The sequence below is a fragment of the Nicotiana sylvestris genome, chromosome 2 (assembly GCF_000393655.2).
Source record: "Nicotiana sylvestris chromosome 2, ASM39365v2, whole genome shotgun sequence".
Classification (NCBI taxonomy): domain Eukaryota; kingdom Viridiplantae; phylum Streptophyta; class Magnoliopsida; order Solanales; family Solanaceae; genus Nicotiana; species Nicotiana sylvestris.
This window is the reverse complement of record NC_091058.1, coordinates 27,320,530-27,335,769: the sequence shown is the minus strand read 5'-3', so window position 1 is coordinate 27,335,769 and position 15,240 is coordinate 27,320,530. Positions and strand designations below refer to the sequence as shown.

Sequence of the window (15,240 nt, the reverse complement as noted above, 5' to 3'; positions counted from 1 at the left end):
AGACTCACCTAAATTAAAATAAACTTACTCATATTCTAAGACCCTTTTCCTCCGTTTTTTTCTTCTTCTTTTTTTAAAAATTATTCCACCAACTAGAACTCTCATACACCCATTTTTTCCCCTAAGCAAACAAAACTCTCTCGTATAGTTAATCACCTTCCTCTTCCTATTACTTTGTATATTAAATGTACACACCAATATTTTTTTCCATCACAGAAAGACCATTCATCATCAATTTTTCTTACTACACTTTACTGCTTCATACAATAAGCTCAATCAAGTGTTTATTACAATCACATTCACGAATAAGTCGTATTCTCTCATTTTCTCAGGCATATGGTCTCTAATATTTCTCTAGATTTAACCGTCTCTTTTTTAAAATTAGCAGTGTTGATATAACCTGAAGAGCATCCTCGTACAATAGCTTAATTTATGGACATGGTCGGATGCTCATACTATGGTGAGCCAATGAAGAAGAAAAAGGTCGAGGTCCGAGCAGAGACCAAATAAATCATTGGTATAATCAAAATTGGATGCGGAGTTGTCAGGAAATATACAACAAAAAATATTGCAAATGCTCAATGATCATTATTATTGACACTCTGTTAGTGTTCATATATTCAGGTGAAAGTTGTATGACGTAAAGTATTGGTGACTAAAAATTTTGGTTGTCTGAAAATAAAACTTTAATGATGTTTGTAGTGATTATTCAAATAGAGTGCAAGGTCAAAAAAAGGATGAGAAGAACAAGAAGAATATAAATGCACACACGCTAGAGGGGGAGGGTGGAGGGGGCGGGGGAAAGATTTTTTGAGATGGGGGGTATTATTGTACCAACTTTAATAGTCTAGGGGCAGTTTTGACCTTTTTTTCCGTTATGACACGTGGAAATTAATTAATTTTTTTTATCTAACATGGTTGTTAGTCGTAAGGGCATTCTTGAGCCGAAAAGATAACAGCGAGGGCAATTTTTTCAAAATAAGTGAACGGAGGACATTATTGTACCAACTCCAATAATCTAGGGACAGTTTTGACCCTTTTCCGTTACTACATTTAAAATAAATTTAGGGGGTAATAGGATTCCCGCAAAGAAAAAGTGTGTAGTTGAAAATCCAGGTATAGGTCAGGGGGTACTTATGCATTTTCTCTAATATTTTACCAGTAGTTCACTGAACCTAATATTGGCCAAAGCAGTATTTACAACTGTTGAATTTGAGTGTATTTATAAATATTGAAATATTATTTATGTCAAGCGTGGCTTGGAATTAGAGAAAGGTTGAAAGGAAAATGGACACTCATCTTGCGTGTTAAAATAGCACGTTCTAGCCAGTTTTCGGATTGGTCATTCAAAAATAGCCAGCATTTACCAAGTCAATAAAAAATAGCCACTATTTTGCTGCAACAAAGACTGGCCCAGCATAATATACTGGAGTTCGGTGCACCTGTGTATGAACTTCCAGCATATTATGCTGGACCGGTATACTTTGCTGGCACCAATATAATATACTGGAGACTCGAGCATCGGTGCTCCAAACTCCAATATATTATGCTGGAGTATTTTTCTGGATTGTTCAGATTTATCTTTACATGAAAAATGGCTAAATTTCAATTACTTTTGAAACTGTGGCTATTTTTGAATGACCATTTGTAAATCTGGCTATTTTTGAATTTCGCCCATCTTGCGTTAATGAATAGGGAGAAATTAAAAAATAGCCAGATTTACAAGTGGTCATTCAAAAGTAGCCACAGTTTCAAAAATAATCGAAATTTAGCCCCTTTTCATGTAAAGATAAATTTGAACGAAAACACTGTTCAAAATCCGGAAAATACTCCAGCATAAGTATATTGGAACTCCAGTATATTATAATGGAGTTCCAGCATAAGTATATTGAAACTCCAGCATAATATACTGAAGTTCCGGTATAACATACCGGTCTAGTATAATATGCTAGAAGTTCATACACAAGTGGTCCAATCTCTAGTATATTATGCTGGAACTTTTCGCGTGTTGGAGTTCCAGCATAATATGCTGGAAGTTCATACACAGGTGCACCAATCTCCAGTATATTATGCTGGGTCGGACCTTGTTGCAGTAAAATAATGGCTATTTTTCAATAACTTTACAAATGCTAGCTATTTTTAAATGATCAGTCCGAAAACTAACTATCTCGTGCTATTTTAACCAATGAATATGATCTTTGGGTGGGTTGGGTATATATTGGGCTTTTCTTAAGATGCATAATGGGGCCTGTTGTGTGTGAGAGAGAGTAGGTAAAAGGGCTGCCCGACAAAAGTCACTGGACTTTGGATTCAAACCTTTATATTCATGGACTTCAACTTGACCCAAAAAAGATTTAATAGGTACTTATGGTGAAGTGCACAAATAGCCGCTCTTAGGGATACTATTTAGGGATTAGTCAGTACTTTTTTTGTCCTGAAATTTTAAGCTAAAAATCTTAATTTCAGGATAATTCAGAACATTTAAATCTCAAAAAATTGAACTGAAAAACTGAAATTCAAAACACATTGGCTAATTCCTAAATATAGTCCTTTAGAGTGGCCACCTAGTGTCATTTCTACCTAGAATTTCCATGAATACAATATTGCATAATATAATACATGAGAAGATAAGTACATTAAACTTAATTTGTTCCAAGTGTGTTTACTTATTTTTGTGGGTCAATGGCTTTGCGTCGATGGCACCTTGTCAATACTGTACATTAAACTTAAATTTTTTCCAACTGTATTCAATAATTTTTGTTGGTGAATAACATTAAACTTAAAATTTTCCAAAAAAAGAAAGAAAAAAGTGTAAGCCAATACCAATGAAGAGCAAGTTTAGTGCCACTTGAGAATTCCAAGAACAAGAAAGATCATAACATGATAATGAATACAATAAACTCAAGGTTCTTCAACTTATTTAGCAAATCATATATATATAATTAAAATCCAAATGCCTCAGTTATTGCTGATGTGATTTTAAGACAAAGTGCCATCTACGCAGAGCCATTGACCAACAAAGAGAGCAGTGCAGTTGAGGTTAGGATTGATAGCGTCGAAAACATTAGGGGACAATCTAAACGTCTGGGAAATGCCGAAGCATGTGTCTCCATCTTTCACATTCACCACCTTCAAACATGTTATTTCTCTTGCAGGACTTGGACTTTGACTCAAATTCGCTGCTGCTTCAACAAAATTAGTAGGTCAATATACGTAAAGATGAAATTAGTTCATGCACAATCTTAGATACACGCACACAATCGAGCCAAATCACGTAGGTTTGAAAACGTTTCTCAACTTGCCTAATAATATGTTGTTACAATCTTTGTGAATAGCATAAAGATGATATTGAGTGTGAGAAAGCCAACTATTCTTACCAGGAGAAGTGAATCTGCTTTCAGCCAAAGTGATGAAGAAAACAAGTGTGAGGATCATGAAAAACAAGGGGACGAACATATTTGGCTTGGCCATCTTCTATTTCAACTAATAATGTGTTTTCTTCAAAAGTGCTATAACTATTTCTGTGGATGTGATTTTCATTACTACTAGCTTCTATTATATAAATATACGATGAGTTCAAAGATAAGAACAATACAAAGAGGCGTAAATCTAATTCCCATTTAACGAAGACAAGAAAAGCCGGCAAGCGGCAATGATCCGTTGAATTGTACAAAAAGTATGAAACAAGGTTATAGATGAATTTTATGACCACAACAAGAAAAAAATAATCTTTTCAAGCAAGTGATTAATATATAAAAATTAGATTAAGAACTTTGTTACTTTATTGGAAGGGGTGTAAGTAGTTTGGCGGAGCAAGTTATTGGACCTCACGAATGTTATTCTTATATGGTTCCAAAGAATGTTTTTCTTCTATATAAAATTTCTCCTGACCTCTTGCAAAATTGAATTTTCATGGTCTCCAAATTGTCACACCCCAACCACACCTAAAGCGCATTTGTTTCATATGCGTGGTCGATTTAAGTCTTTTGTATTCAGATGTTCAATTTTACACTTACATATTTGAGATGATAAGATTCGAGGAAACGACAATAACAAGGATGCTCAGTTATTTAAGGTTTTGCAAGCATGTAAAATCAAGGGTTGTGGAATGGATGAGTTTGCTACATCCTTTACCTATAATTTCAAGTTCGAGTTTGAGAATGGAGAAAATTGACGGGCTATATAAAGTGTGAATTCGATTAGTAGAAGATGAGTTCAAAATATGGAATGGTTTTAAGAAAAATGATATATACCGTGGGGCCAGGGCACCATTATCGAATAAAAATTTGAGCAAATGCTAGAGTCGAAATCGAGTCAAAACAACGTACTAGAAGTCAAGTTATGCCCCCTAAACGACCAATGCAGTTGTCAAAGATTTGAATCTTAGGGATGTCAATCAAAAATATACCTATATATATGTATGAATGTATTTTACAAGACAATGATACAAATGTTAAAAGATATATTTATAAAAACAAGGATGAACTTCTTTTCAATAAAAGCATTGATCAATAAATTAGATACTTGGATCAACATCTTTTGTTGTTTTTATTTTAGGAGTGTAATTAATGACTAAGAGACATTTAATTTTCCCTTATTAGTTTTGCTTTACCAATGGAGACTAGCTTATTGGAATGATTCTAAAGAATGTTCTTAGTGAAATTTCAAGGTTACTTATTGCCAAATTGCCACAGACCAGCCTCACTTTTTATTTTTTATTTTTTAATTGTTTTACATAGGTGACCAACTTCATGAAGTTCATTTTTGTTAATTACTTGGTCTTCGGGTAAATCATTTCGAATTTTTACTTCTACATATTTACAGATTCTGCAAGATTCAAGTGAAAATCACTAACAATAATGACAGATAACATCATTAACAACTCATTAAAGTTCTGTAAGCCTCCAAGATTATTACTACTGGTTGGTGAAAACATCTTGGAAAATAAATTGTAAGTTACAATCTCTTTTCTGCCATTCTCAGATTCCATATTCTTTACCTAAGAGGCAACAATAATTAGCCAACTATTTTGAGGTTCCGCAAGTCTTCAAAACTTATGAGAAACATATATGGGAAACTTAATTAAAGTCATTACAAGTCACAAACCTCTTTTCACAATAATCGGTTCCCATATATGGGAAATAGATTAATAAATTCTTCCTATCCCTTTCCGAGAGGTTGCAGAAATAGAGTCTGAATCCAGAATCTAAAGTCATTTGATTCAAAATAAGTATCATGATCATACAAATGTATATATCTATGTACATATAGTTCGAACAGAAAGCAATGAACTCGATCCGCTGAAGCCGCTCTACATCTACATCTATATATTGTAGAATTGTAGACATAACTATTAAAGCATCACACCAAAATGGTATGTCTAGCCATCACCAATGACTGAATCTGCTCCAATCATCTAGCAACTTAGTGTCCATTTCCATAAACCACTAGTTGTGAATCCAGCAATTTAGAAACATGACTTGTTGAAGAGACTCATCGACATGTTTCCTCTTCCCTGCTTCTTCACCTTGAATACTACTACTACTTCCAAATGGCAATCTTGCATTTTCTGGTTCCCTACTATAGATGATGGAAGAATTTGTGTTTCGACAATATGGTGGAACCCGAGATGTATACTTAGACGAATGATCAATTTTTCCCTCTATCATAGCTATACTAGCTGCCATACAAACTCGACTTAGATAACTCATATTGTTTGCTATTTTTTTCGCCTGACCAAGATTGAAATTATATTAATTGGGTAGATAAGATTTGTGCACGGGTACTGCAGCTATATAGGAATTAATGGATCTGTATCAGTTGGCGTAGAGAAGCGGTTTTGGAGACAAAAAAAACTCATAAAGTACGTGGTAACCATGGTTTCAAGAATCTCTAGTGGCTCATTTATGTAACGTCTTTGTCACTCCTACTTGCTGCATGGATATTATCTTAGCCATTTAGCTGGGGGAATGTATCAGCAATTTTGTCTTCTACATTACTCTAGGAAAAAAAAACAAATATACGATGAAATTCATTTTATATATATGTAGTTAATTAATATATAGTCTACATAGAGTGATTAGGATTAAGGCTGTGTTCTTTTAAATTCATTTTACTTAGTAGATCATGTGAGGGCTCAACAACAACATGAGATCCAAACTCATAATACTTCGGAATTGTGATTCTTCATCAGTAAACTGTCTTTCAGAGGACATTTAAAATCTGACTAATAAGCCCTTCTTATTTCATATCTATTCTCCAAGAGCAGTTACCAAATGCAATTTGTGGCAACTGGCAAGGATAGCTGTGTAATTTGATGAAAGACTCTACAGCAAGCTCGGCTTTAAATGGGACAAGGTCCCCATTCGTCTTAAATTTGCCCACAGAATTTAGTAGCATCATAAATTTTGCTTGAGGCATGAGCTTAAATACACTGAATCAGTATAATTAGCGCTTTCCCAATTTAATAATCTAGACCAAGCAATTACTACTTTTTTATTCGACATAGACCAACCAACTTATTGTTTTGCGTTCTATGACTCCGCGTCAGCTTATTTGTCCAAATTCTTAATGAAGCCTTTGGGAAGAACTAAGAGAGGCTTTTCTTTGTTTTAATTTAAAGTGTTTTTTGTGTGGGTAAAACTGTAAATAATACCTTTACAAACTTATACACTATTTAAAATCTTATTACGAAAAATGTTCATGTTTTGGTATTTATCCGACCTAAACACATTTTAGTTACAAAATATATACAATCCATATATATATACAGCTTATCTACAATTTTCATACATTATTTCTACTCAGTTATATACAACCTACAATATCATACAACTTAAATACAATTTTTATACAATATTGTTCAACTTTCATACAATATTTAAATAAATATATATATATAAACAACAAAATATAATTTTTCTACAATTTTACTACAATTTCGTAAGTATAATGTATGTCATGTCTTCTTCTTCTTCGAGTTTCAATCTGGAATTCAACCAAAATCAAGTCTAATCTTCACCAAAACACCCTCACAATTGAGATATAAACTTCAAACCATATTTCCAATTGTTTGCAACAACACCCAATTCAAACAAATAATATTTTTTGAAAACCCAAATTCGAATTCAAAGCTTCAAAGTTTTTTAATGACCATCAATGGTGGAATTGCTGCTTTTTTTCCTTTGCTCTACATTACTGACATTAGGGATTGAGAGATAGAGAGAGACGTAGAGAGAGAGAATGCAGGAGAGAGAGAGGGGGGGGGGGAGACAGAGAGAGAGAGAGTGCATAAAGGAGAGAGAATAAGGATGAGAAATAATTGATTCCTAATATAAAGGGATACTCATTTAATTCCTCAAGTGTATATAATTGGTAAATTTGTATATAGAATGTAATTAAATTAACACTTGAGTAGGAAGGGTAATAAAGTTTTCAATAGTGTATAAGTATGAAAAAATTCCTTTTTCAAAACCACCTTTCAGGAAGGGTGCAATGAAGAATAGGCCTCCGACTGAAACAAACTAATTACAAAGCTAACTCATGTATCAAAATATGGCATTTGCTAGAACCTTTAGGGGTCGTTTGGTATGAGGTATAAGAAGGTATAAGGGTGGTATAAAAATTTAATATCACCTTAATACTCTGTTTGGTTAGCAAACTAGGTATAAGTTATTCCGGTGTTAAAAATACTCTGTTTGGTTAGCAAACTAGGCATAAGATATCCCGGTGTTAATTTTAACACCGGGATAACTTATACCTTATAGAGGGTGGGGTAATTAGCACCGGTATAACTTATACCTTCTTCTTAGAAATTATGCAATTGTCATTCTTAATACAACATACCAAACAATGAATAAACAACAATCCCATCACAACTAATCTCAGCATAACTTATCCCAATATAACTTATACCGGCATAATCCGTATTCCAACCAAACGACCCCTAAGGGGTCTTTGGGTTAGAATACGATTTATACCGGTATAATTTATGCCGGTATAAGTTATGTTGGGATAAGTTATGCTGGGATTAGTTATGCTGGAATTGTTGTTTATTCACTGTTTGGTATGTTGTATTAAGAATGACAATTGTATAATTTCTAAGAAGAAGGTATAAGGTATACCGGTGCTAATTACCCCACCCTCTATAAGGTATAAGTTATCCCGGTGTTAAAATTAACACCGGGATAACTTATACCTGGTTTGCTAACCAAACATAGTATTAAAGTGGTACTAAATTTTTATACCACCCATATACCTTCTTATACCTCATACCAAACGACCCCTTAGAGTGTTTTTTACAACTATCAATATATTATAACATGTTCTATTTACCTATCTTATTTTTCATATTACTACTTTCACTTTTTATACATACAGAAATTAAGCTCTTAAAGAGTATAAACTAAACATTATAAAGAGTGATTACAGTACAGTGCAATTTAATCGATTATAACATGTTATCACCTATTTTCCAAATTATCACATTAGAACTTATAACATGGCCTTAATGTTCTTTTTTTCCTAAATATAATTTCAAATGAAAACTTTCAATTCCTTTGGTCGCCTCACTGATTCGTTTTTCTCAAACATATCTTTAGTTTTTTTCCTCGTTTCATGAGTGGGAATCAGATGCCTTTTGTCATCTGAAAACTTACCAAGGTGATAAAAGAAAGGTGCAAATACGTTATAATTGGATAAGTTACTAGGAATATGACAGAACGAAAGACCAAGGAAAGAAGGGTGGGGGCAACTGGAGGAAGACAGCACAGGGCAAAGCAAGGAACAAGACTGATATATCCAAAACTGTGAGGTTAATTTGGATACATCAGAAAATCAAGGTCCATTGAATGAAAATTCTCCCCTTTCTTAAAAGGAATCAAATATATATACAGCTTTGTTGCAATGCCAAGCCACTGTGAATGGACATTGAAATTCTCTCTTGCGAATGTTATACTAATTTAATTAGTATCAAACACCAACAATCTCTCTAATAACAACCAATTACACACAACAATAAGACTGGTACCTTTTCCAGCCAAAGCTACATATCTCAAAAAACACCTGCAATTCATACAGAATCCACCCCTTCAACTTGCTGCCGAGCTAGGTATCTCTCTCTTCTTTCCTTCTACAAAGCACAAATAAGGAGGAAAAAACAGGATTATGAAACAAGGAAGAGTGGGATAAAGGAATTACTCCACAAGATTAGTTCTGTAAGTTGAAATAGTATCTAACCCATTCATCTATGACAAGCCCTTCACCGATAATCTTTGGACCTGTGTCTTCTGCAGGCTTCTTGCGAGCCTCAAGAGCAGCATCTGCTTCCGCCAACTGGCGTTTCAGTTTCTCGAAAGCCTTCACATGACAAAATGAACAAAGACTTAAAAGTGGCACCGCAATAACGGATGCTTTTTTTTTTCTTCATAGAAATGACAGTAATGATGTTGGCTACTTGGCTATAATCTATACTTACTGGACTAGGACGTTCCACATCGAGAAAGATAACCCGCAGAATTTGCTCTACAGCTACTTGATCCTTTTGCTCATCAAACTAAAAAGAGAACATCGTGCCATGATTAGAGTAAATTTGAATAGGTCTCCCCTAGAAAACTATGTAGTTCACAACTAGTGACGGAGCCAGGATTTTAACTAAGGGGAGTCAAAATATAAATAAGCACACAAAGAAATCAAGGGGAGTCAACGTATAGTATATACACATAAAATTAAGAATTTAATGTATTTACACAGTGTAATTTTCGACGAAGGGGTGTCAATTGACTCCCCTTGCCAAAGTGTGGCTCCGCCACTGTTCACAATATAATTAAAAATGCATCTTTTAGCATGGATGGAAACATCTTTGATTGTATAATTCACCACATTATTGTTGAAAAGAATACCTCGGGCAGAACCCAATTTTCTTTTAGATAAATCAGAAGTAGGCCTTATCCATTAAAAATGATAATGAACACCCCCCCCCCTCCCCCCCCCAAAAAAAAACAGAAAAGGTCCAAATATACCCCTTGTACTATGAGAAAAGGTTTAAATATACCTCTCGTTATACTTTGGATTCAAATATACTCCTGTCGTTATACTATTGGTTCAAATATACCCCTCTTCTGTTAAGTTTGTCAAAGGTGAACATTCAATCCTACATGGCACTAACATTTGATGAGGTAGATGCCACGTGGCATGCAACCTCAGCTCCCCTAACATTTTACCTCTCCCTTCTATTTTTTTCCACTACTAAAATTTCCTTCGCCTCCATCACCATTGCCACCATTACCACCACCATGAACAATATTGTATATCAAAGTTTAGTCTTTTATATATGTTTGTTTCTCCACTCATCGCTCGCATTGGATTCAATACAATCTGAAGCTTCTCTAATTTCAAGTGAAGTTCTCTTCCTCGAGAAACTAGAGAATCTCTAAGGGGTCGTTTGGTAGGGTGTATAAGAATGGTGCGGAATAAGATGTATCAGTAATGCATGGATTAGTAATGCATGGGTTAGTAATGCAAGCATTAGTTATGCAGATATTATTTTTTATCTACTGTTTGGTGTGATGTATTAAAATTATAATGCATTGCATAATTTTTAAGAAAAATAATTGTTTACAAAAATGCCCTCCATATTCTCTAGCTTTAAATGAACTTTTAAGGACAATTTTGTCTTTGACCATGCTAATGCATGCAATAATAGCCTTGATATTACTAATGCCATGGTTTTCTATGCATTACTTATGCATAGGATAATGCCAAGTATGATGATTAGTTATACACAGGTTGAAAAAATGTATCAAATAAGGTATTAGTAATGCATAGAGCTAATGCTTGCATTATTTTTTCTAATACCTCCTACCAAACGACCCCTAAATGTACTACTAGTGGGCGTATATTGAGGGTGACGACCTAAAGTATATTTTTGCAGACCCAGGTGCTCAAAGCATTTACAGATGGGCAGCATTATGTCTCATATTGTTCAAATACTCTGATTTGGTCTAAGTTGACTAGCTGGAAATTCAATATTGTTCATGGTGGCAATGGTAGTGGAGGGAAAGAAAATTTTAGTGGTGGAATGACAAATAGATGGGAAGGGTAAAATGGTTTAGGAGCGCTGAGCATCCACCTCGTCAAATATCAGTGCCACGTAGGATTGAATGTCCAACTTGGACAAACTTAACGGAAGAGGAGCATATTTGAACCAATAGTATTACACTAGGGGTATATTTGGAGCCAAAGTACAACGAAAGGTATATTTAAACCTTTTCTCATAGTACAGGAATATATTTGGACCTTTCCCGAAAAACAATTGACTGAACGTAAGGAGTATAGGACAAACTAAAAATTAGTCTCTTTTATCACAGAAACTAAAAGTGCTGAAGCACATGCTAAAAAGGAGAGTTCCTAGCAGCGAAGTATATACTAACCAGCTCAGGTACATAGTCCATAGGTCCTTTCACCTTGAGGCTCATGATCTTGAACTTCACCTTGCTCTTCTGGTCCATTGGTTTTTCATTATTTTCCGGATGCTCTACAAACTTGAATACTACAGTACTGACACAAAGTCAGAATGAAATACTTGCACAACATAATTATGTAATTGAAAAGCGACAATTGTATCTTGCATACAAGGGAGTCACAAGAAGAATGTGAAAGGACAAACTAAGGATGACGAATATTACCAGTTGCAATGATGCTCTCACCGGGGGCGAGAATTGCTCCAGGAGGACGCATGAAACAGCTTTTTGGTGCAGTTGTTTGAAACTAGTGCACCGTAGGCAAACAGCACCAACCATGTAAACAGAACAGTGCATATAAAAATATTTCAAGATACATTCTCAAAAAAAGTTTCAAACTGAAGTAAACAAAAGGATGGGGGCTAAGAGAAAGTGAGGTGCCCATGTATTGAAAAGAGACAGGAAATCATGAGTACCTTGAAAGCTACGTGAGACTTGCTAGAGTTTTTTATCTTGATAGCACTTCGAACTTGTTTACCAGGTTCATCTAGCAAAACAAAAGAGGCATCACTTAAAATGAGAAATGCTTGCAAAAGGAACATAAGCAAGGGAAACATTAACTGGACTATTCAGAGCTGAAGGCTTCCAGGAGAAACATAAGTAATCTTTTGGGAGAAGCCAGAAATGCATATATATCTTCGAAAAACGACAACATGTGATATTCCAGCATGATAGAAGTAGAGAATAAATGAAACACGGTAATGCTCAGATGCAGTCTCTAACAAAAGATCCAAATGCATAAAACAACTAAACTAGCCACCAACTTGCAAAACCATGAAATCAGACACAAATGGTTTAAAGACCTCCAACCAGAAATCAGAATCCCAATGAGCCTTAAAAATTACTCGAATAAATTATCGCATTCAACAAGTCATAAGCCTGAAACCAAGCTACATCAAGAGAGCTAATGCAGTAAATGACAATAATATTTCGTAGTTAAAGATCACTTTTGTCAGTGACAACTATTTCCACACTGATCATTTGCATATCACCCGATATGGACTTTTAATGCACCTGCTTTTCACTGACGACCTACTAGTGTTTGTTTGATCCAATTTACTCTACATCAAATTAACCAGGTCCCTTAATTAACTTGTAGAGGTAGCTTTTTCTTCTACTCCATTACTGGCTTCACATTAGACATTAAATTGTGTTTGTGCAGCGGGGGAAATTTTTCATAGAAAATGAGTTTCGGGTGTTTGGTTACCTTGAAATGTGGAAATCCTTTTCGCAAGAAAACATTTTCCGCCAAAAGGGAGAAGATAGCTTCACTAACTTATCTACGGAACTCAGTCTTTTACAAAATTCTAATTCTTACTCCATATTTTATCCAAACTTAGACCTTGTTTTCAAACTTCCACACACAAAATTATCATCAAAACACCATTCTCATACTGTATCTTACAAATTGCATAATTACAACATGTCGCCAACTTTCAAAATCAAACCAAACACTAAAAAGTGATCCAGAAAATGATTTCTTAAGGTAAAATAATTTCCGTGAAAATATCCTCTGTGGAGAACGTTTTCTTCTATATCAAAAGAAACCATAAGTCTCCGTGAAAGCATTTCCCCTGAATTTTCCTCCATACTAAGTGCACCAGGGATCATAAAACATTAGCATGTCCCGATACAAGCTTGAATTGATGGGTCAGCAAAACACTGTTGTTTGTTCCAATAACAAAAGATGCTTGAAACAATTCTTTGTGAAAAATGTTTCTTCTATACTGAAAGCAACTCTAACTTACCGTGAAAGCATTTTCCATGGAACACATTTTTCTTCATACCAACACATGGGGGATAAAAGCTAGCATGTCTCAGTCAAGGATGTTGAATCCCCTTCGTTGAATTGTTACACTGTGCAAATACGATAAACTTAACTTTTTTGGTTTATATATAAACTTGGTCTATATATAAACTGTTGAATCTCCTTAACAAGGGTTCATATCTTAAGTGTGACATTTTCACATTTTCTTGAATCCTCTTACACAACTCAAATTCCTGGTTCCACCATTGGTCTCAATACAAGCTTGAATCGAGGGGTCAGCAAAACACTGCCGTCTGTTACCCCAACTAACTACTTAGGAACTTGACCAAAAATCTAAACAATTTATTGCAATGGTGAGACAACATGATCTATACTATCATAATCATATAAATGCATCACTAAGCCCCTACTAAAATATTTATGAAGCCAATCAATGATGAACGTCTTAGCTATAGCCGTTAGGTCTACCAAACAAAGCTAATTTTAACAAACTGGATCCACAAACACTAATTTCAACCGTAGATCAAGCTAATTCAATGAAATTACAGATAATTCAAGCGAAAAAAAAAACGAACGGAACGGAATAGAGACTTACAAGGAAAATAGAGCTTATTGGAAGGATCAAGTTTCAAACGACGTCGCGCAGGAAGCAGAGACCTCGCTACTGAAGAAACGGAGCTGGAACTGTTGGTACGAGGAATCGATCCATCATCCAGAGAAGTACTTCCGAGAGATTGATTCTGTTGAGTGCGGTAATGATGAGTAGTAGTATTATGCGAAGATGAACGCGAAGTGGTCGTCGTTGACGTTGACTGTGCGTTTCGAAAAGGGAGCTTGAACAATCCCCAAACTTTACCGTCCTTCTCGTCGGCGATCGCCATCAGACGCCAGAAACTGAGCAACTTCGCCGGAGAATCTGAGGTTCAGTACGACGTCGGCGTGTTTCGCTCCTTTAAGAGCGTGTTGAAATTACCTTTTCAGAAAACTAGGGAGTTGAAAATTTGGAAATGCAACGGGATAGTTGGAAATTTGGGGGGTTTTATATGTAGTTCTGTATTTATTAAGTGCTGGATTTTGTTCTGTTATTTATGCTCCACTTGAAACTGAATAGTTTCCCTCTTCGTTTACTTTTGTTTCATTCCTATTTTGGTCGTTAGTAAATAATCTCAAATTTATTATTATTATTATTATTATTATTAATGGAGCTTCAAATTTAAATGGATAAATTTCATGTATTCAAATTCTTCTATTATAAACATTCAAAATTATTCCTTAACTTTTGATTATAAATTTAAAATTACCCTAAGCTTCTTTACGAGTCAATGACAAAAGTAAGACTTTTTTTAACGATGAAAGTAATATCATAACAAAAGTTAAATTGAGGGAAATTTTGCTTAATTAAAGTATAAAATTTAATTTGCTTACAGTTGATTAATAGAGTTAATTTACAAATTAAAATATTATCTTTTAGAAAGTATTTAGTTGTATATAAGTTTTTCTTAATTTTATAAAAAGTAAAGGAAAAAAGTTACATTGAAGAAGTAACATATAGCAAGTATTATTGATAAGTATTTATTTGAGGAGTTTCACTAAGGAAAGTGAATATACGAACTAATTAGGAAAAGAGTGACATGTCATTGGGAATAAATGAACTAATTAGAATTCTTCACTGTTGATTGAACATAAAATTGCTAAAATAAAATAGTGGACGGTGGAAGTGGGTACAGAAAACGGTAACGGATGATAATCTTAATAGAGAATAGTATATAACATGAATTAAAAAATGATCTTTGGCAATAAAAAGTAAAATATCCAATTTATCATTTGTTAGAGATCAAACAAACTTTTAGCTTTTATTGCTTATACTCCAATTAAATTTCGACATATTTTCACAATCTGTATTCCTTTTCTTTTCCTCTCCCTTTAAATAATGTTCCCTCTTATCTTCTAATT

General features: G+C 34.4%; 1 protein-coding gene across 1 annotated transcript; it reads right to left on the bottom strand.

Annotated features, from left to right (window-relative positions):
• Window positions 1-8,845: 8,845 nt before the first annotated feature.
• On the bottom strand, window positions 8,846-14,348 carry LOC104237941 (vesicle-associated protein 4-2). Its single transcript, XM_009792178.2, has 7 exons — window positions 13,883-14,348; window positions 11,936-12,006; window positions 11,685-11,766; window positions 11,430-11,548; window positions 9,476-9,553; window positions 9,238-9,357; window positions 8,846-9,130 (listed from the first exon to the last, which is right to left on the bottom strand). The coding sequence occupies exons 1-7, from the start codon at window positions 14,166-14,168 to the stop codon at window positions 9,071-9,073; spliced, it is 816 nt and encodes a 271-aa protein (XP_009790480.1). The 5' UTR covers window positions 14,169-14,348; the 3' UTR covers window positions 8,846-9,070.
• Window positions 14,349-15,240: the final 892 nt, after the last annotated feature.

Bases quoted from the DNA above. Each gene is read 5' to 3' on its own strand.
- LOC104237941 (XM_009792178.2), bottom strand. From the start codon at position 14,168: ATGGCGATCGCCGACGAGAAGGACGGTAAAGTTTGGGGATTGTTCAAG. The intron at 11,549-11,684 runs GTAATATTCGTC...TCAGTACTGTAG, and splicing joins TGAGAGCATCATTGCAACTG to TATTCAAGTTTGTAGAGCAT. The intron at 9,358-9,475 runs GTAAGTATAGAT...TGTCATGTGAAG, and splicing joins ATGTGGAACGTCCTAGTCCA to GCTTTCGAGAAACTGAAACG.